General features: G+C 35.8%; 2 protein-coding genes across 7 annotated transcripts; one reads left to right on the top strand and one right to left on the bottom strand.

Moving 5' to 3' along the window:
* Positions 1–1895: 1895 nt before the first annotated feature.
* LOC131017918 (long chain acyl-CoA synthetase 4-like) lies at positions 1896–10217 on the top strand. 2 transcript variants are annotated; one of them, XM_057946660.1, is made up of 19 exons: positions 1896–2297; positions 3530–3593; positions 3736–3825; positions 4270–4326; positions 4611–4659; positions 4784–4860; positions 5085–5124; positions 5208–5302; positions 5756–5923; positions 6073–6183; positions 6271–6358; positions 6724–6790; positions 7422–7497; positions 7587–7704; positions 8254–8499; positions 8590–8729; positions 9007–9189; positions 9318–9437; positions 9960–10217. In XM_057946660.1, the coding sequence occupies exons 1-19, from the start codon at positions 2146–2148 to the stop codon at positions 9993–9995; spliced, it is 1977 nt and encodes a 658-aa protein (XP_057802643.1). In that variant the 5' UTR covers positions 1896–2145; the 3' UTR covers positions 9996–10217. The 2 variants fall into 2 exon arrangements, with proteins under 2 accessions (XP_057802643.1, XP_057802642.1); XM_057946659.1 differs by having other exon boundaries at positions 1897–2297; positions 8254–8729.
* Positions 10218–11703: 1486 nt separating this feature from the next.
* On the bottom strand, positions 11704–16298 carry LOC131017917 (uncharacterized). 5 transcript variants are annotated; one of them, XM_057946653.1, is made up of 7 exons: positions 15803–16165; positions 14887–15041; positions 13879–14096; positions 12683–13292; positions 12086–12586; positions 11878–12006; positions 11704–11786 (listed from the first exon to the last, which is right to left on the bottom strand). In XM_057946653.1, exons 1-6 carry the CDS (start codon positions 15970–15972, stop codon positions 11909–11911), a joined length of 1752 nt encoding a protein of 583 aa, XP_057802636.1. In that variant the 5' UTR covers positions 15973–16165; the 3' UTR covers positions 11704–11786; positions 11878–11908. The 5 variants fall into 5 exon arrangements, with proteins under 5 accessions (XP_057802636.1, XP_057802639.1, XP_057802638.1 ...); XM_057946656.1 differs by having other exon boundaries at positions 11732–11793; XM_057946655.1 differs by lacking the exon at positions 11704–11786 and adding an exon at positions 16189–16298 and having other exon boundaries at positions 11803–12006; positions 15803–16095.
* Positions 16299–19784: the final 3486 nt, after the last annotated feature.

Here is a 19784-nt window from a genome sequence, read left to right as displayed (position 1 = left end):
ATTTTTTAAAATATTATACATATTTGAGTAATTTTATATACAATCTAGAAGGTAGTATAAGTGGAATACAAATTATAATTATTATTAATTTTATATAATTATAATACATCATACCAAATAACGACTTATATTTTACATATATTTTAATGCATACCAAATAGTATAAAATTAATACTCCATTCGTCCATGAAAGAACTTCCTATAAGGAAGTGATACGAGTTTTAAGAAAAAAGTTGTTGAATGTATTAAGAGTGAAGAAAAGGTTGTTAAATGTATTGGAAATAATGAAAAAAAAAATATGCTTTAATTAGTATTGAGAGTGATAAAAATGTAAAAAATAAGGGTAAATAAAATATTTATAAGTGATGGATTGTCCAAAAATAAGTAAAAAATTCTTTAATTTACGTTCCAAAAAAAGTAGAAAGTTTTTTTGTGCACGGATGAAATATAATAGTATATGATAAAAGTACATCTTAATTAAATGTATCCCATATTACCTCATATTGTATCAAATGAGTAGATGCAAACATTAATTACTTATTTTTCAATAAAATAGTACTTCATTCCTTCTCCTAAGCATGATTTCGTACTCTCGTTTTTTGAAAATAATGCTCCCTTCGTCAACGAATTGAGTACTCATTTGTGGACGGCACGGATTTTAAGAAATGTATTGAGTGTAGAGTGAATAGAATAAGGGTCCCACCCTTTTTAGTGTATTAATTAAAAAGTTTTGTGGGGTACACTTGCCAAAAAGGGAAATGGATACTCATTTCGTGGACGGACGAAAAGGGAAATATGGGTACTCATTTTGTGGACGGAGGGAGTAGTATTGTCATATTATAAGGTAGTATTAATATTATCATGATTTTTTTAGAGTTACAAGAGCTATCTAATATATAATCAAATAAGCAACTCGCACGCATGAGAGAACTACCCGTACAAAAGTGAGAAAACTACCCGCACACAAGCGAGATTGAATCCAAAAATGCAGGCGGGACCACTAATGGGAAAACTACCCGCATAGAAGTGGGATTGAACACAAGAACGCAGGCGGGACCACTACCCCCACAAAAGTGAGAAAACTACCCGTACACAAGCGGAATTGAACTCGAGACCTCTAAAAAATGAGAGTATTTGTGTGCCTCAACTTTGACACTTGAGCTTGGCTTCATTTGCAAACATGACTTCGTACTTTTGAGCTCACATATTAAGGAGAGTTTGATTAAAACAGACCCGATCGCCTACCCACCGTGGGCAAACATAACGTGCCCACCACTGATGTGACAATGTTAATTAGGAAGGAGAATTAATAAATCTTACTCTAATTAAAATTATCTTACTCTAATTACAATTGCCACATCAGTGGTTGACACATTATGTTTGCCCACGGTGGGTAGGTGATCAGACATATTGATTAAAATAGATGAATTTATTTTATTAGGAAATTAAGTAAATTAAACTATTTTATTAGACGATTAAAATAGATAGATCCATTTGATTATGACCATAATTTATTTTCATTTTTTGAGAATGAGTCATTTTAGATCAAACAACCCAAAATGAATTTTATGTTATGCTTTAGTGAGTCGGATGGAGTAATACTCCATTTGTCTCATAAAAGTATGTAAACATGCATAATTTTTCTTCTTTTTTTTTTTCTGTCCCCATTTATAAGATTTCTTAAAATTCGTATGGTTCCATACTATACATATTTTTATGGGATGAATGAAGTATTTTTTTTTTTTTTGAGAGATGAGTAATATTAATCTTAAAAGGAAAATAGATATAGATTGTGTGGATGCTATATTAATAGTAAAAGATTTTGTAGGTTTAAAAAAAAAATGATTTTGTAATTTCGTAGATATAAAAAGAAAAGGAAAAAAAGAAATATGAAGTTTTGAACTCTGCGATTCTGTGTCTTAAAATACAGATCTAGTCTTCTCCTAGCTTTGGCCATTTTGTCTTGAAGTGAACTGCATTTACTGGTTAAATACTATACGACGTTGTAAGGCCCCAGTCTTGCTTTAGCCACCACACTACGAAACCAGACCTATTCAATTCTCGTGTATAACTGCCCTCCTCGCTCGCATTTATATTCACGCATTTCATCTACGCACAGAGAGAGAGAGAGAGAGAGATTTGAAAATGGCAAAGGAGAAGTATATCGTGGAAGTAGAGCCAGGGAAGCCTGCCAAGGACGGCAAGCCGTCGATCGGACCGGTTTATCGGAGCATTTTTGCCAAGGATGGTTTTCCGGCTCCGATTCCAGGACTTGACAGCTGTTGGGATATTTTCCGGTGCGATTTCCTTCTTCTCAATACTTTTGATCCGAGAATTACGAATTTTGCTTGTGATCTTACTTGCTGTTTGGATTTGTCAACGTTTGCGCGTATTTTCGTGAGAGTGATGTGATGCCTGTGTGGTTTTGAATCCGTCAACTGTTGTGTTCTGCTGTGTTGTGTTGTTTACTGATTGTATGTGGAACTCAACGTTTCTGTTGATCTGCGAATTGTTGAATTTGAAGCTAATTTTGTTGTGTTTGGAGATTGGTGCTTGTTCTCTGTTCGCGAGGGTTTTGAATTGAAAGATTTGTTTTGTGCGATTGAATCTGATCCTGTAGAAGATGCGAGCATCGGAACATTTTTTTTGATTGAGAAAGGTTTAAAGCTATGGGGCCCCTGAATGATGAGATAGTGCTGTTTTTATCTTTAATAGTGATTTATGAACTTAAAATATCATTATGTGCATAGAGCATATCGCCTTTTGGCATCATGATGATACTCGTTCTAGCGTCGTTGACATCTATGATCTTATTCTAAAGTCTGGATATTCATTATGCCTGTTTCTGCACAAGTTCATACCTCAATGTAACTGTATTTAATTTTACACTCCCAACTGTCAAGGGGAAGTAGAAGGCCATAGAGAGCTGTGAAGTCTTTCTTATTCCTCTAATTGACGTGACAGTAAATTACTAATAAGATATGAACATAAAAAGGGAGATATCTGCATGATAGGGAATGAAGATACAATTTGATCACACAAATGTCAGAACTTTTCAATATACTGGCGACAACACCTCAGGAAATTCTGTGTAGCAGAAAAAAGTCAAATTTACTTCTATTATTTGTGTGGGTCGATATCTTTATGGATTGTTTCAACTTCAAGTAGATAATATGCTCATAAATGAAGGAAAACTGGACTTCACTAGATTTCCAGAAAACTAAATGTGAAGTTTAGTGTGGATATTAGAACTTTAATCTACACCTCTACGGTGTACCCCCCCACCCCAAAGAAAACCAAAAAAAAACCAAAACTTTCTTTTAAGTAGTAATAATAATGAGATATAAATTTACAAAAATGCTCAATGCATGTATAAGATGTAAACTTAATAGTGTCGGCCACACATATGCTCCATCTCTTAGAGAGTTTCTGAGCTTCCTGTTTACTAAATTATCTTCTTAAATATTCTTCATCCCCTTTAACTGTCAATGTCATAGATGTTGAATCCAACTTTTCATTTATGGTACAGTTTGTCAGTAGACAAATATCCCGATAACAGGATGCTTGGTCGCCGTGAAATTGTCGATGGGAAGGTATGCTTTACTGCTTAACAATTACTAGTTGTTTGAATTTTAAACTTCAACTTCACCTAGATTTTTTTCTTCAATTTACTTATTTTTATCCCTTTCCATGAAAACCTGTTGGCTAAGCATCATTATTCATCTACCTTATCAGCCAGGTAAATACTTATGGATGACTTACAGAGAGGTGTACAACGTAGTTGTGAAAGTTGGTAATTCCATCCGCAGTTGTGGCATTGAGAAAGTAAGTATCACTAGACTAGCTTTCTTTTTGAGTTATAGACAAGCTTACATAGGCTTGCTGTTAAATTTTCTTTTACCCAATAAAGGACACGTTGTAGTCAAATTGTTATGTGCTACAAGTTCATCTGGCTAGAAATCTAAATTATATGTATTTATGAAGCATTGGGTTTGTCAGGGCTGTAAGTTATTGTTAACAATTAGATATTACGTTCCACCTGTTATTTTTAGTATTAGTAATGGCGTCTGAATGTTACCACCCTTCTCATTACTCTGTGCCGATAACTTCAACATTGTTCATTGTGATTTTTCAAATTTGTTAAATTAATTTTGTTCTATTATTCTTAATGATTCTTATTATCATTACTGCTACTACTACTACTATTGTTATTATTGGTAGTGTAATGGTTTCCATCTCACCCTCCTTTTAACTTACTAATTATGTTAGGGGGGACGTTGTGGAATTTATGGTGCCAATTCTCCTGAGTGGATTATGAGTATGGAGGTACTTCAAGAATTTATGTTCTCTCTTCACTCATCCGTGTTCTTTTACATGTGTGTTTGTGTATACAAGTACAAATGGATTTCTATACCTTTGATTTTTTCCAATTTTATATATAAATATGCACTGCGTCCTAAACGTCTATATGTATGTCAAATTTATTTTCTCACTCCAAGTAACCCCATCCCTTCTATTATCTTGATTGTTAGCAGCACCTGGGCCTGAGGCCATGGACGGTTCACTATTATCTAAAAATATTTTTTCTGTGTTGACTGAAACTTATGCAGGCTTGTAATGCTCACGGACTCTACTGTATCCCTCTATATGACACGTTAGGTATGTAATTGCCCCTCCTTTACTATTTTTGATGCAACGTGAAGAGACAAAGCACAAGTTTATAGGTTTCAACACCAGAAGTAGATATTCAGCCAGGCTTAATTTTTCCTTTTGGATGGTTCAGGGGCTGGGGCTATTGAATTCATCATCTGTCATGCTGAAGTTGCATTAGCCTTTGTAGAAGAGAAAAAGATCTCAGAGGTACTTTTGTATTATATGTAATATGGTTGTTTTTTGTCATTGTTTTTCTTATTAAAACAGAATCTTTTACCTAAAAAAAATGAGAAAAAACAAAATGTTTTTTATGTATAAAGTTCTATTGAATGTACATATTAGATTCTGCATCTCAGCATTTAAACATTGGATAGATTTTACCAGCATATCAGCACAAGTAACTCATGCACTCTTTACTGATGGATTTGCAGCTTTTAAAAACATTTCCAGGTGCAGCAAGTTACTTGAAAAGTAAGTACTTTGTCGAGTCACAATTCCTCGATCATTGTGCATATATGTTTGTGATAATGATGAATGGACAACTTCATTTTCAGCAATTGTAAGCTTTGGGAAAGCTAGTTCTCAACAGAAGGAAGAAGCTGAAAAGTATGGGGTGACTATGTATTCTTGGGATGATTTTTTGTCACTGGTAAGCAGATGGATTAATCTGTTATTTCTTTCGTTAGTGTTAGCAGTTGGATTTTCCGACTGCCATGCATGTGTCCTGACACTAGTCATCATCTAGTCGGTGGCCCCTGTTAGGGAGAAAGCACTTTGGTGACAAATCAAGTGTACTTATGTGACATGCACACAACAAAAGTAGATTGACGGAACAAATAATTTTGGGGGCTCTATCTTTGCATATCTAGGGGCTATTGGGGTTAATCAAGCTAATGAGTTTTTCATGTTCTTTGTGTGTTATATACTTAGCTAATCCAAAATTAGAACTTTTTGAATTTTTCGTAAAGTCTTTATTATACAATGTGTGAATTTAATGTCGTTTCACAACAGTCTTTTACCTATCTTTTCATCCAGTAGCATCTTCGGTTCCTGTGTTTCCTGAAATGGAATTATATACAACTCCTCCATTTATCTTGTGCAGGGATCAAATAAGCCCTTTGAACTTCCAGTGAAAAAGAAAAGCGACATTTGCACTATAATGTATACTAGTGGTACCACTGGAGACCCCAAGGGAGTCATGATCTCTAACAACAGCATTGTCACTTTAATAGCTGGAGTAAAACGTCTACTAGAGAGTGTCAATGAATCGGTAGCTACTTATCTGTTTGATTATCGTTATTGCTTGTATAATTGGGAGACTTTGATCTAATCTAACTGTTGTTACTCTAATATTAACAAAGAGGTTCCTGAACAATCACTTGGAAAAGAAGCTGCAATTCATTCTTGCTTATTTTGCAGTTGACAGCAAATGATGTGTATCTGTCATACCTTCCATTGGCCCATATCTTTGATCGTGTTATTGAAGAGTGTTTCATTAATCATGGGGCCTCAATTGGATTTTGGCGCGGGGTAAGAAGGTTATATTTCATATTTTAAACAATAGAGACAGAGCATGAGTGCATGACTAATGGTATTATTATATTTTCTTATTGACAGGATGTGAAATTATTAACTGAAGATATTGGGGAGCTTAAGCCGACTATTTTCTGTGCAGTTCCTCGTGTTTTAGAAAGAATTTATTCAGGTTAGTACCTGTCATTGAGCATAAGTACTGTATTGTTGATAATTGAATGATTGATTTGTGCGAGATGGGAATGTTGGGTTGCTGCTTGGAATACTTTATTGAAAGATTACCTTTTCCCTCATGATTGATAATACATTCTATAAATTTGTTACTTGTGACAAAAGATCCAATTTCCAGCATATAAACTCACAAAGTTATTGGTTGATTGTCTGATCTATATGGTCCATGAGGCCCGTTTGAAAACCATCCCTAGATTATGTATCAATTGAGTACTAAACTTCCCACTTTTGAAGTTTTAGAGAACAGGATTGGACTCTAATTTCTGCTTTTCTTAGCGACCTTAATGTGTTTGTTCTCTATTTCAGGTTTGCAACAGAAGATATCTGCAGGGGGGTTCATTAAACAAACCATGTTTAATTTTGCTTACAATTTGTAAGTTCTCATGCATTTTCCACTAACTCAGTTTTTAGTAGAGGGAAAAAGGGAACAAGAACAAAAACATAGTTCGAAGTACTGATACTTGAAAAGGTTTTTAAACATTCATTGTCAAATAATACCTCCGTCCCACAAAAACATGCGCAATTTTCCATTTTGGTTCGCGTATGTCCCGCAAAAACATTCACTTTCCAATTTTGGACACCACCCCACCACAAACCCCTTATTTTCTATCCCTACTTTCTCAACTTATTCACACATAAACCACCCATGGCCCACCACTCCACTCACAACAAAGTGGGACCCTTTCTCCATTCACAACATACGTAACATTTTTTAAAATCTGTGCCACCAAAAGGGCCACATCACATATTTTTTTTGGGCAGAGGGAAAATTAAAGTTCACTTCATAATTTTTTTTTCTTCCTGAAATGAACTTTAGTATTTGACCAGGAATGTTACAAAACTTTTACATGTTTGCTTACACTTAACATTAGAGAATAAACCTTTGTTGGGACTAACCGTATAGCTTTATTCTCCCACTGTGCTATCAAGCTGTGACCTCTGTACTTTAGTGGTAGGCATGTTTCCTTGGTTCTAATATCTGCACATAAAACTCTGTTTTCCAGAAAACTACGTAATATGAGGAAGGGCCGTAAGCACACCGAGGCAGCTCCAATGTGTGACAAAGTTGTCTTCAGTAAGGTAGTTTTTTATTAGTTTTAAATGGATTTATTCATCTGTCTTAAGTTGTCACAGATGTGTGACTGCATTCACCTGGTATGCTCTTTCAGGTAAAGCAAGGTCTTGGGGGTAATGTAAGGCTTATATTATCCGGAGCCGCACCTCTTGCCTCCCATGTAGAAGAGTATCTGAGAGTTGTGACATGTTCTTATGTACTTCAGGGATACGGTATTTTCCTTTATCTTCTGCAGCTTATTTACTGCCATTTTATTTTTGTTTTTCGTTCTTTTTTTTTTTTTGTGGGGGGGTTTCTGATAAATGGTGACTTAATTAATTTTTGGAGCTCATAACACCTGACTCACTTTAGGGCGTTTGGGTTGCATCTTGACTCACCCTTTTGTTGGTTTCTCTTAAAGATGGCAGCTAAAGTTTGCACTGGTTTACATGTAAAATGATTTAATCCTACATGTGGAAAGCTCTGTGCTGCACTTGTCTTCTTAATTTTTGCTATTTTAATGATATTTTCCGTAATTTGGTTATAATAATCTCAATAATTAAATAAAAGATTCCCTTCAATGTAAGTTGAAGTGATTAATTATGTAGACCAGAACTTACAAGACTGCCTGAGTATTCCCTTTAAGTCTCGACTATGACATGTCTTTTCAAACTTACCATGGGATTTTGATGGTATACAGTTTTTCCGTACATCAATTTGTGATTGATGGTTGTAACTATTGGTGTCTTGACATTTTTCTTTTTCGTTTTGCATGCATGTAGGCTTGACAGAAACTTGTGCTGGTACATTTGTTTCAATACCGGATGAGTTGAATATGCTGGGCACAGTGGGACCCCCAGTGCCCAATGTGGATGTTTGTCTGGAATCTGTTCCTGAAATGGGATATGATGCACTTTCGAGCAAACCACGTGGAGAAGTATGTGTAAGGGGGGATACTTTGTTTTCCGGCTACTACAAACGCGAAGACCTTACCAAAGAAGTCTTTGTTGATGGCTGGTTTCACACAGGTTGCTCTCACAGTGATCATATGGAATTGTTCTCAAGTGCTAGTTTTGTTTTCTTAATCCTGGAAATCTCTCTTCTTTTCTTTTTTGTAGGTGATGTCGGCGAATGGCAGGCAGATGGAAGCTTGAAAATTATTGATCGTAAGAAGAACATTTTCAAACTCTCACAAGGAGAATATGTTGCAGTAGAGAACTTGGAAAACGTCTATGGTCTAGTTGCTGCTATTGACTCGGTATGTTTATGTCTGTGATTGTAGTATATTTCTGCATTCTTATCCAGATACAAAGTTGCTACTGACGTGCAAATAGAAGCAAAGAGAAATTTATTCTTCAATTTATTGCGAAGGCTTGCAAGGCAGTTTGAGCATGTCATATATAGGATGAGAATGGTATTAGGAAACCATTCTTCTGTACTCGATGGAACATCAAATGTTCCCATGAAGAACTCCCAATACTGTTAAATGTGCTACTTTAGGACTTCTGAGTATCATCATGTTATATGTATTGCAGATATGGGTATATGGGAACAGCTTCGAGTCTTGCCTTGTTGCCATTATAAACCCAAGCAAACAAGCAGTGGAGGAATGGACTGAACAGGCTGGTGAGTCAGGGGACTTCGAAACTCTCTGTGAAAATCCCAAAGTAAAACAATACTTTGTTGGGGAGCTTGCAAGGATTGCAAAGGAAAAGAAGGTTCTTCTCTTCTCTTTCAGGCTTCTATGTTTACCTGATTGTTCGAACTTCATATGGATTTCGAGATTCCTTTAAATTATCGAAAGCTTCTAATGTTAGTCTAAGCCTACCGTATTATTCTCTGCCAGTTGAAGGGTTTTGAACTTATCAAAGCTGTCCACCTTGATCCGGTTCCATTCGACTTGGAACGAGGCCTTATCACGCCAACATTCAAGATAAAAAGGCCCCAGATGCTGAAGTACTACCAGGTGAGTTGTCTTTGACCTCTCTAACAAGATTATGAGGGTGTTTGGTTGTGTACTTATAAGCTCTTCAAAATAGCTTAGTTTAGAAGCTTATAAGCTCGTGAGAAGTGTTTTGCAAAATAAGCTCATAAAAGTTCTCCAATACATAAGCTACTCAACCCAACTTATTTTTTCATAATTTTATAAGTAACAATTACTTATTTTATAAAAAATATTCTAGTATGATTTTTTATTTTCATTATATAGCCTTTTAATTTCATCTTTTTTTAAAAAAAAAATTCTAATTATATTTTTTTTCTTTAATTCACAATTCTCTCCAAGCTTATATAAGCTCAATTATCCAAATACTTAAACAATCTATAATTTGTTTACATACATCTTATAAGCTATTATAGCTTATCTAAAATAAGTTTTAGCCAAACATCAGCCAAATCTATAAATAATTATCACTAATATGTAAAATGTGTAACTCGTGAATTATTGACATCGATTTTGATATTTGATATGATTCTTGTGTTGGTGCAGAACGTTATTGATAACATGTACAAGAGTTTGAAGTAAGCCTTTTTGCATGCAACCGAAGAAACGATCAACTTTAGCAGTATGAAAAGTTCAAAGCAAAATAACCCATGAAATTGACTGATTTTGGATTGTGTATTCTAAACTCTACTCTTCTAAACTCTTTTTTGCAATGTCACATCAGACTTTTTTTTTTTTTTTCATTTGACGTATATTTTGAATTCGAATCAGTTACTACTTGATTATAGTGGATTTTCGTTACTATGTTTCTTTAGCATGTCTTGTTATTGAGTAATGCATGTCAATTAATAATTGGTTTTAGTGTGAAATATTTTGCTTTGATCAAGAGAGAGTCATGCTAGCCACTGTTGTGTGTTTGGTGAGTGATATTTGGAAAAAAAATTAAAGATCCTCTTGAGTTGCCTTAAAATTATTACTCCCTCCGTCCGCCAAGATTATGTAAAAATTACTATATTTGACGTCCGCCAAGATTATGTCACTTTCCTTTTATGGCAATGGTCCCACCATCCTCTTTAATATTTTATCCTTACTAACTCTCTTTATTTACAAAAAACCCACTCAAAATTCAATCTCAACCACACATCTCATAAAGTGGTGGGACCCTTTCTCCACTACATCAAAATCATCACCAATTTTATTAAATCTTGTGCCCAAACAATTTTACATAATTTTGGCGGACGGATGGAGTACTATTTAAATAGTTAAACTCATACGGCTGCTAGGAAATATTTCTCCCATCAACGAATAAGTACTCTATTCCAGATAAAGTTTTTTTTTTTTTTTTTTCTTCTTTCTGATAATAGTTTTATTTTAGAAAGTTTTTTATTAATAATTTTGAAGAAATACAAAATAATTCACATATACTCCCTCCGTCCCGTCCAAGATGCTACATATTCCTTTTTGGACCGTCCCAACGAAGATGCTACATTTCTATATTTGGCAAAAATAAGGAATTTTAAACACTTAATTAAACACTAATTAAGTATTTCTTTATTACATTCTCTCTCTCCTACTTTTATCACTTTATTACATTCTCTTTCTTACTTTATCACTTTATTACTTTATCTCTCCTACTTTATCACTTTATTATTACACACTTAAAACATTAATCTACGACTCCTTAAATCCCGTGCCGAAAAGCAAATGTAGCACTTTGGCCGGGACAGAGGGAGTATATCTTTAGGTAGACCTCCTTCTTTCCAACCTACTAATTGGAGGAGCGTCTAAGTTAGTTGCCCTTTTGTCATCTATTTCAAAGTTCTATGTAAAAATGATAATTAAAAAACGAAATTTATGTTTCTTTAATAATTTGGATATAATAAACTAGAGGTAAAAGAGTAAATTCTATAAAGAGCATTTAATTTTATGAATATGATAGGTAAGCTTAGTAGAAGAGAATGATTAAATAATCAAACCAATTGAGATAAAATCATTCAATTTAATGTTAATTAGAATACGAACTAAGTTATCCATCACAAATCAAATCATGCAAGCTAAATATTTAATTAAATTAGATTATTTTATCAATTATCGTATCAGTAGAGTCATGATTTTGTGTAGTTTTTAAATTTTCTTCTTAATTGTTAATTAATTAATAAAGAAAAAGAGAGTAAAGTTTTCCATTTTCTTGGTACATAATAACATCAACAAATGAATGTTTTTCCCTTTTCCGTTTACAGTAACAAATCGAAGCACTGCCGGAATTTCAGAACTATGAAAGGAAACTATAGTGATTTAACGTTTGTTTGCGCGCGAGCTTTAATTTTATCCCTCTGAATTATAGACGGTAATGGGATTCCAACGTAGTGAAGTCTACATACTTAGAAAATGAGAGAATCAGAGTATTTCTATTCGATCAAATACAGAAACACAACATCGTACAAGTAGAGTTGAGCAGGCGCACCTGCATATTAAGAAGCTGCATTTCACAGAGATTAAGGCAATGAATTACTTTGACTACCGGAAATCGGAATTACTGTTGGCGAACATTGAAGGCCTAGTAATTCTTGTCTGCTGTATTTTAATCTTTGATCTGCGCACATTGTCATTTAAGTGGTGACTATAGGAATAGGATCATCATCACCAAAGAGGACATATTTAAGACAACTCACCTAGAAAATTTTGACCAGATCCAAGGGGTGGCGCGAACAAACTCCCCGGCCTGTTCTTGCTTTTTGGGGTCCTCGTAGTTGCTCGTGATGGAGATGAGTGTTCTTTTATTTTGTCGAGAAACTCGTGCCTCACTTCAAGTTGAGGATGCTTTTGGCAGAAACGCAAGAGAACATCCTTTGTTAATAGCCAGCACCCCCTGAGATCAAGAATTTCCAAGGCTGTAGGAGGGGCGAAAGCATCGAGCCCGATATCCGTCACCACAGCATCACGAACACCAAGATGTGTCAATTGTGCAGCTGAGGAGATGTGATATAATGCTTCGTCTGTGAGGGAGACACTTCGCAGAGATAAATAGCTCAATCTGCTCATGTTAGTCAGAGGGCGCACTGCGGCATCCTTAATATGTAATAATTCCAAATCCAGGCTTTCTAAATGATTGAGGCTTTCTAGTGCAGAAAATGATGGGACCTCATCAGGTGCGCTGCCCAATTGCATCAGACCTGGATAGTTGAAACATCAGACGAGTTAGTCTCCATAAGTTCGCCAAAAGCAAGATAGAGAAACTAAAAAGTGAGCAGATGGTGCCAGTAGCACACCTTTCACATGCGTTCTGCTCAGGTCGACGACTTTCAGCGCCGGCATCATGCTAATAAAAGATACAGCTGCGTCATCAATGGGAGTGCCAGACAACAATAGGGTCTCGAGATTCGGAACATGGCCAGCAAATGTATTAACACCTTCTGAACTTACTTTTGTATTGTTGAGATTCAAGTGTTTCAAACTTGCTCCTATGCGTACAATGTGTTCAACTGAATCGTCAACCAGTCCACTACCACTCAGGTTCAAATCGCTCATTGCATTCATAGAAGACAAAAAGCTATACGACTGAAGCGCAGAGTTGGACATGTCTAAGTAAGAAAGTCTACTGGTTTCAACATGTTGGAAGACTTCTGAAATGTTACCAATTATAGCTCCAGAGAATATTACTTTCTCTAGACGCGGTTTCTGGTCCTCTCCTTCAGATAGAGAATCTATAGTGCAGTTACTCATGTTTAGGCATGTAAGAGAGGGCAAATTGGGCAACGTTGTTACATTGGTCCAAGCTAGGTTTAAGAAACTCAAATTTGGGAACATCTTGAGTACAATCGCACTATCATTAGATACTTCACTCCCCCAAAGGTCTAAATGTTGCAACTTCGTGAGAGTCTGTAGATTTTACATTACGTCAGTTTTGACATACAAGTGACAGATAATATGCTTTAGAAAAGGCAAAATGAAAGACAAAATGTCAGAAGCACCCACTGTAAGTGAACACCAAAATCCATTCTTGTTCCATTGATATTTGAAGAAATCAATTCAAGATAATAAAGTGCACATCAACATGATTCGAGAATCATTAGCAAAGACAGGAATGAAGCCGAGCAGCATTATACAATGTTTTGTTCCATCCTTTAAATGGAAAACACTACTCCAGAAAATATTCATTTAAATGAGGAGGACTCGACACCGGTTTATAAATGTTAGAGAGTCCTAAATAATTAGTCTGAGCACTGTGATGTTTCAATCATAAAATTTTGCGTTTAACTGTATTTGTAAAACACCTTTATAAAATAGGAAATAAAATAAAATCTTACTGCAGGTACCTTTTACCAGGATAATAAATCATCTTTAGGGTAAATGGGGATGAGAAAGAACCAAAACCAGTTTAGTGTAGCTGCGCCCTCAAGTAAACTACACTACATGTATGTGTGTGTGTGTGTGCGTGTGTGAGAGAGAGAGAGAGAGACTGCACCTGAAGAGAATTCAGAGCTGAATCAGTGACAGGTAAACCGCCCAGGTCCAACAGCAATAAGTTTTGCAGCGAAGCGAGAATTGCAACACCATCTGCAGTAACACCTGTTTCAGAGATCCGTAACTTCTCAAGGGCCGGAAGTGATAATAGATGTTGTATTCCAGCATCTGTTATCTTGGAGCATCTTGAAAGATCCAACTCCTTTAAATTTGTCATGCCTGAAAAAAGTGTACGACTAACTTCTTATAGCAAGGTCTAAATGAAACGTGAAACGTAAAGCTCTTAAGAGTAAAAATTGAAATTAGCTATACATCAAAAATAAAAGCACAAATTGTATATACACTAGATCAGAGTAACAATTAATGAAATGTCTTTTCCAAGGATTGAATATCACCAAAGAAGAATAGTACAGCGATTCCAACTGAATGGTCATAAAAGGATCTGAGAAATCAAGGGGTAAGAGATATGAGCTAACTGAGTATACTACCACTGAATTAGATAACTTAAAAAGAAAACAAAAAGAAATGAAAAAACTCAATTAACAGCTTAGGGTGAATACAGATGCATACATGTGTTACCTACTCGTGCAATCCCGTATTCCTGCTTTTCTATCAAAGTCTAATTCTAATCTTCCTCATAAATCTGATATGGTGCCCGTATAGTCCAAAACTCTGTAATAGTATAGTCCAATTGTGACAGGTAATAAATATCAAGAGTTTGCAGTATTTGACTGATCATAATTCTATATATTCCATTTACAATAGAAATTCCTAGGGAATTCTTTTTAGTATGTTTTCTTTTCAGGGAGTATAATTTTTTCCATCAACCTATTTATACTTTAAGAATTTCTTTCTTTTGGATTTTCTATAAATTCTTATATAGATGTATCTCTCGCCATCAATTCACACAAAAACATTTAAGGAAAATATTCTTGATATCTTCACATGTATTCTTGTTCATAAATGCACACTTCTAATTATGGGTTTGAATGAATTATAAAAACTGCACCTGTTATGTTCCAAAGAGCTGCATTATTGATTTTATGGCAGTCTGCCAGAATCAAAGAATTCAGATAGCGGAATGCACCCAAGTATGCCATCCATTCAGCATCCACAAAGCTTTCACCCCTTAGATCGATGGCCTCTACACTGTATTTGAAAACTCTGAAGGGTGACATAAAAGATGGTATCAGAACACTTGCATGAAAGAACATTTGGAAAACATACATCTAAGATTGATCAATGAAAGATGGATCACCTTTCTATGAGAAAGTGATCCATTCCTACGCAGAGTATCCACAACAACATTTGCTAAACTGAGAACTATCAGCACTATTCCGGAAAAGGTAAAAGCGAGTCATCATTGCTTGCTACAGCAAATATTGATCAATTTTTTCATCTTCAAAAACTTGATGTAATACATTGAACGCATGAAGAAGAACATCGTTATCAAACAATTTAAGCGACATAGATGGATCATTATCAGTCACTTATTTTCTCAAACAGAATACTTATCAACTGCTAAAAACTACTAATTCCACAATCAATGACATGCAGATCATGGATCATCAGATTAGGATTCTCAAAAATGCAAGCTCAGAAGAATACAACAGTGATCTTCACTCGCACATTACACGAATCTAATTACTTTATGCATAAATGTCATATGTATTTTCTAGCATGCAATGTGATCTACAAGTTCACAGGATCAAAAAATTAGTTGAACCTATCATCGAACACAAACAAATCCGTGCAAAACAAAATGAATCGTGCAAAATTGGTTTCGCGAGCATCCCTCTCGTAATTGCCTTCGCCGTTAGAGTTGCAGAAACTCAGAAATCAGTATAATCTCACGCGAACAGCTGAATGGATGGATAATAACCCAGCTAACGAAGAAAATTTCTAGGTTTATTAAGAAAACATACTCGAGAAGAGAGGGATAAAGCATGCGGCGGTGGAGGAGATGGCGAAGGAGAGCCTCAGCGAGATGAGACGGCATGCGCTCAAGAGTTCGCCGCTGCCTCCGCCACTTATCCACGGCGACGGCGCTCTCAGTCGCCGCCTCGATGCACATGCGCACCAACAAACTCTCCATTGTTTTAGTTCCTCAGTTTCAGCTGCGCCTTCTTAATTTTAAGAATATTTTGAGGAAATTGGCCGACAATTGATAAATGTATATAACTATTGCGGATTGATGAGGAAGAATTGACTTTGAATACTGAAGATTAAAAAAGAAGCACAAATGAGATCGAGGAAACAAATGAGGAAAAACATATAAAAAGGACAATTTCGTTGAGTGGGCTTCACGCACGTCTGCGGTCTCCTTAATGATTTCCTAGCACTTGTATTCTAATGAATTCTCGGATTCAATTAACTCGGTTTTGATTAAAAACAAAATTGCTGTTTTAGATTTTTATCAGTCAAAGTAGTCGCTCTCTCTCTCTCACACACAATTTTATGAAATTACAATTAGTAAGCAGCTTAAATTTGAGGTTATAATTTGTTTATAGTCGAGAACCGGGATTTGCATCCGATAATAATAATAATAATAATAAGGAAAAGAAGAAGGTAGAAATTGAATCTTGATCTTACTCTTTAACTCGAGAGTCCTACCGCTCAGATGTTTTCGAGAGGGGTGATTATTTTCTCTTGTGACAATTGATTTTTCTGTCACATGTAGTATACGTATAATTGAATAAGGGGATGATAAAAATAATCAAAGTACTTGATATATAAAGGAATTGGTTTTAGTGTTTTTATCTTGATCTTTCAAAGTAAATGCCGTTAATAAAAACAACTAAAGACTTTAAATATCAAAAAAATTCAATTATTCGAAATAAATAAGGAGTTAACTTTACTATTTTTATCTATCACGATTAATCTTCCAAAGTAAACGTCGTTTAAAGTATAAAATCACTTACACATATTATTATTTTTTTAAAATAATTTACACATATTATTATTAAGTTCAATTGTTCTTTCGATGACGGTAAGACACTTCTATGTAAAGAGTTAGGTCATAGTTCCCATTTTTCCCCAGGTTCAATTACATGAGTTTCTCACTTTAATATTTTTGCAAAATGAAAGAATCGCAATTGAGACAACAGTCTTTAAAGTGAGGCAAAAGTTGGTTGATCAATAATTAAAGTTTGAATATCTTCCTTTTGTTGAGATTAAAGCTGATTTTTTGAACCGACAACTTTTAGTTAATGCAGCTATTTTTTTTGTCTACTCTCTTAGTTTTTCCCAACCCTCATTAATCTGTCTTTGCAATCTAGAATTCTCTTTTAAGTTGTACTCTAGATCCTTCCATTGGTAGTTTAAATACCTCTATGTATGCTATCAAGAGGGCACCAAAAAACAGAGCTCTCCATTTTAGTTTTGAATACTACTCTCCATATTTTTCCTCTTTCCATTATCTTTGAAGCCCTCTTTTTATTCCTTCATTTTGGTTTAGATCTTGGGCTAGTGAATACACTTCACAATATTATATTTCACATGGTATCAGAGCCATCAAGGCTCTAGGTGTTTTTTCAAGATCCTTTGGTGAAGGGTTCACGAACGTGGTGCTTCAAGAATGGAAACGATTGGAGGGCTTGGGTTGGAGTTACTCGATCAGCCCAACTACAAGGTGTGGAAGACGTGCATGGAGTCGTATCTCGTGGGAGGATATCTGTGGGATGTTGTTGATGGAAACAACACAAATGCTCCAGTAAATACTCTCGAAAATGCTGAAGCGGCAAGGAAATGGAGGCAGGTAAATGCAAAGGCTGAATTTGTCTTGAAAAGGTCCATTTCTCCAAGCCTGTTTGATCATATAATAGGCTGCAAATCAACAAAAGAAATATGGGAGACTCTCAACAGGTTGTTCAACAAAAAGGATGAGGCTCGACTTCAGATATTGGAGAATGAGCTAGCGAACACCACACAAGGTAACCTTTCCATTTCAGAATATTTTTTGAAAATTAAGAAGCTATGCTCCGAAATATCGCTTCTAAATCCGGAAGAAGCAATATCTAAAGCGAGGCAAAGACGTTACATAATCCGAGGATTGCGTCTAGAATACATCTCGTACATCACATCGATACAAGGATGGAATCAACAACCATCTTTGGAGGAGTTCGAAAATCTCTTGTCCTCGCAGGAGACATTGGCGGAGCAAATGACTAGTATCACCATCAAAGAAGGAGAATGAACGCCTTATTCACTCATAACAAGAATTTCTCACCAAAAGAGAAGAGAAATGAGCAGCAGCATGCCTTCCAAAGCAAAGGAGCAGCACCTTCCAGAAGCAACAAAAAAACCTTCAAATATTATTGATGTGGCAGAATGGGGCACACGAAGAAATTATGCCGCACCAAGTTAAATCAAAGTAACTTGGTTGAACACGAGATTCAGAATCATCGAGACAACGAGGAAAAAGATTGGTCGAGTTGCTTTGTTGCAGAGAAGAAAACCTTCAATGCATTAGCTTCTATAAATTTCTCTGATGATTGAATAGTGGATTTAGCCTGTGGTCATCATGTGACAAGAGATAACACTAAACTTCTCGATTTCCATCAACACAATGGTAATGAAGCCATTGTTACAGCAGATGATACAGTTCATCCTGTGAAAAATGAAGGAGTTGTTGTCATCAACGGGCAAGGCGATAAATCCATCACACTAAATAGTGTGTTTCATGTTCCCGGAGTGAAGAAAATTCTCTTATCGGTTGCAAATGTGGTAGACTCTGGAACCTATGTCTTATTTGGACCACAAGATGTGCAATTTCTTCGCAATATCAAGGAGCTCAAGGTTGATGTCGTCCACACCGGTAAGAGAATCAAAGATTTGTTCGTTTTATCAATTTCGTCTTCATATATAAATAAGATGAACATAAATGAATGCAGAACTTTGGCATGCTAGACTTGGTCATCTTAATTTTAATAAGTTGAAAGTGATGGTGCAACAGAATTTGGTTGATGGATTGCCAAACTTAACTCATTTTGGTAATGAGCATGTTTGTGAAGGCTGCCAATATGGGAAAGCTCATCGTCTTCCTTTTGAGAGGTCCGTCTCTAGATCTAAATCCCCTTTGGAACTCATTCATACTGATTTAATGGGTCCAACGGCCACTCATTCTTATTTCGGGTTTAGTTACATGTTACTCTTCGTTGACGATTTCTCAAGGTTTTCTTGGATTTATTTTGTTAAACATAAAATCTTAAGTTCTCTAGATTTCTTGAGTTTAAAGAAATGGTGGAAGGAGAATTAAGTGCAAAAATTTAGCGGCGTCGCTCGGATAATGGGGGAGAATTCACATCAATCGAATTCTTATCTTTTTGTCGCAAGCATGGCATCAAAAGAGAACTCTCCTATGCCGAAACCCCACAGCAAAATGGAGTCGCCGAACGAAAGATTCGACACCTAGCAGAGACTTGCAAAAGCTGGTTGCACGCCAAAAATTTGCTAAGAGCTCTATGGGTAGAAGCAATGAAGTGTGTTGCTTACATCATCAACAGAGTACCGCTCAGCCCAATTAATATGCACTCACCATATGAATTACTTTTTGGCAAGAAGTCCGATGTGAAGCATTTTAAGGTCTTCGGATCAATTTGCTATGTTCATGTGCCGAAGTCGCAGCATACTAAGTTGGATTCCAAGGCTAGAAAGTGCATTTTCGTGGGATACGATGAAAGGAAAAAGGGGTGGAAATGCATGGATCCGAACTCAAAGAAATTTGTCGTCTCGAGGGATGTCGTCTTTGATGAAATATCTAACTTTTATGGGCGTGGTCCGGCTGAAAATATTTAGCCAAATTCAGTCATTTTGGAGCAGCTACCCGTGGAACATGGCACCTCAACGTCAACTTAAAGCTCTCCAAGTTCATCTAGAGAACAAAGTGAAATAGGGAGCTCAAACTCT

This window comes from Salvia miltiorrhiza, chromosome 3 (assembly GCF_028751815.1).
Source record: "Salvia miltiorrhiza cultivar Shanhuang (shh) chromosome 3, IMPLAD_Smil_shh, whole genome shotgun sequence".
Taxonomy (NCBI): domain Eukaryota; kingdom Viridiplantae; phylum Streptophyta; class Magnoliopsida; order Lamiales; family Lamiaceae; genus Salvia; species Salvia miltiorrhiza.
This window is presented reverse-complemented; position numbering and strand designations above follow the sequence as displayed.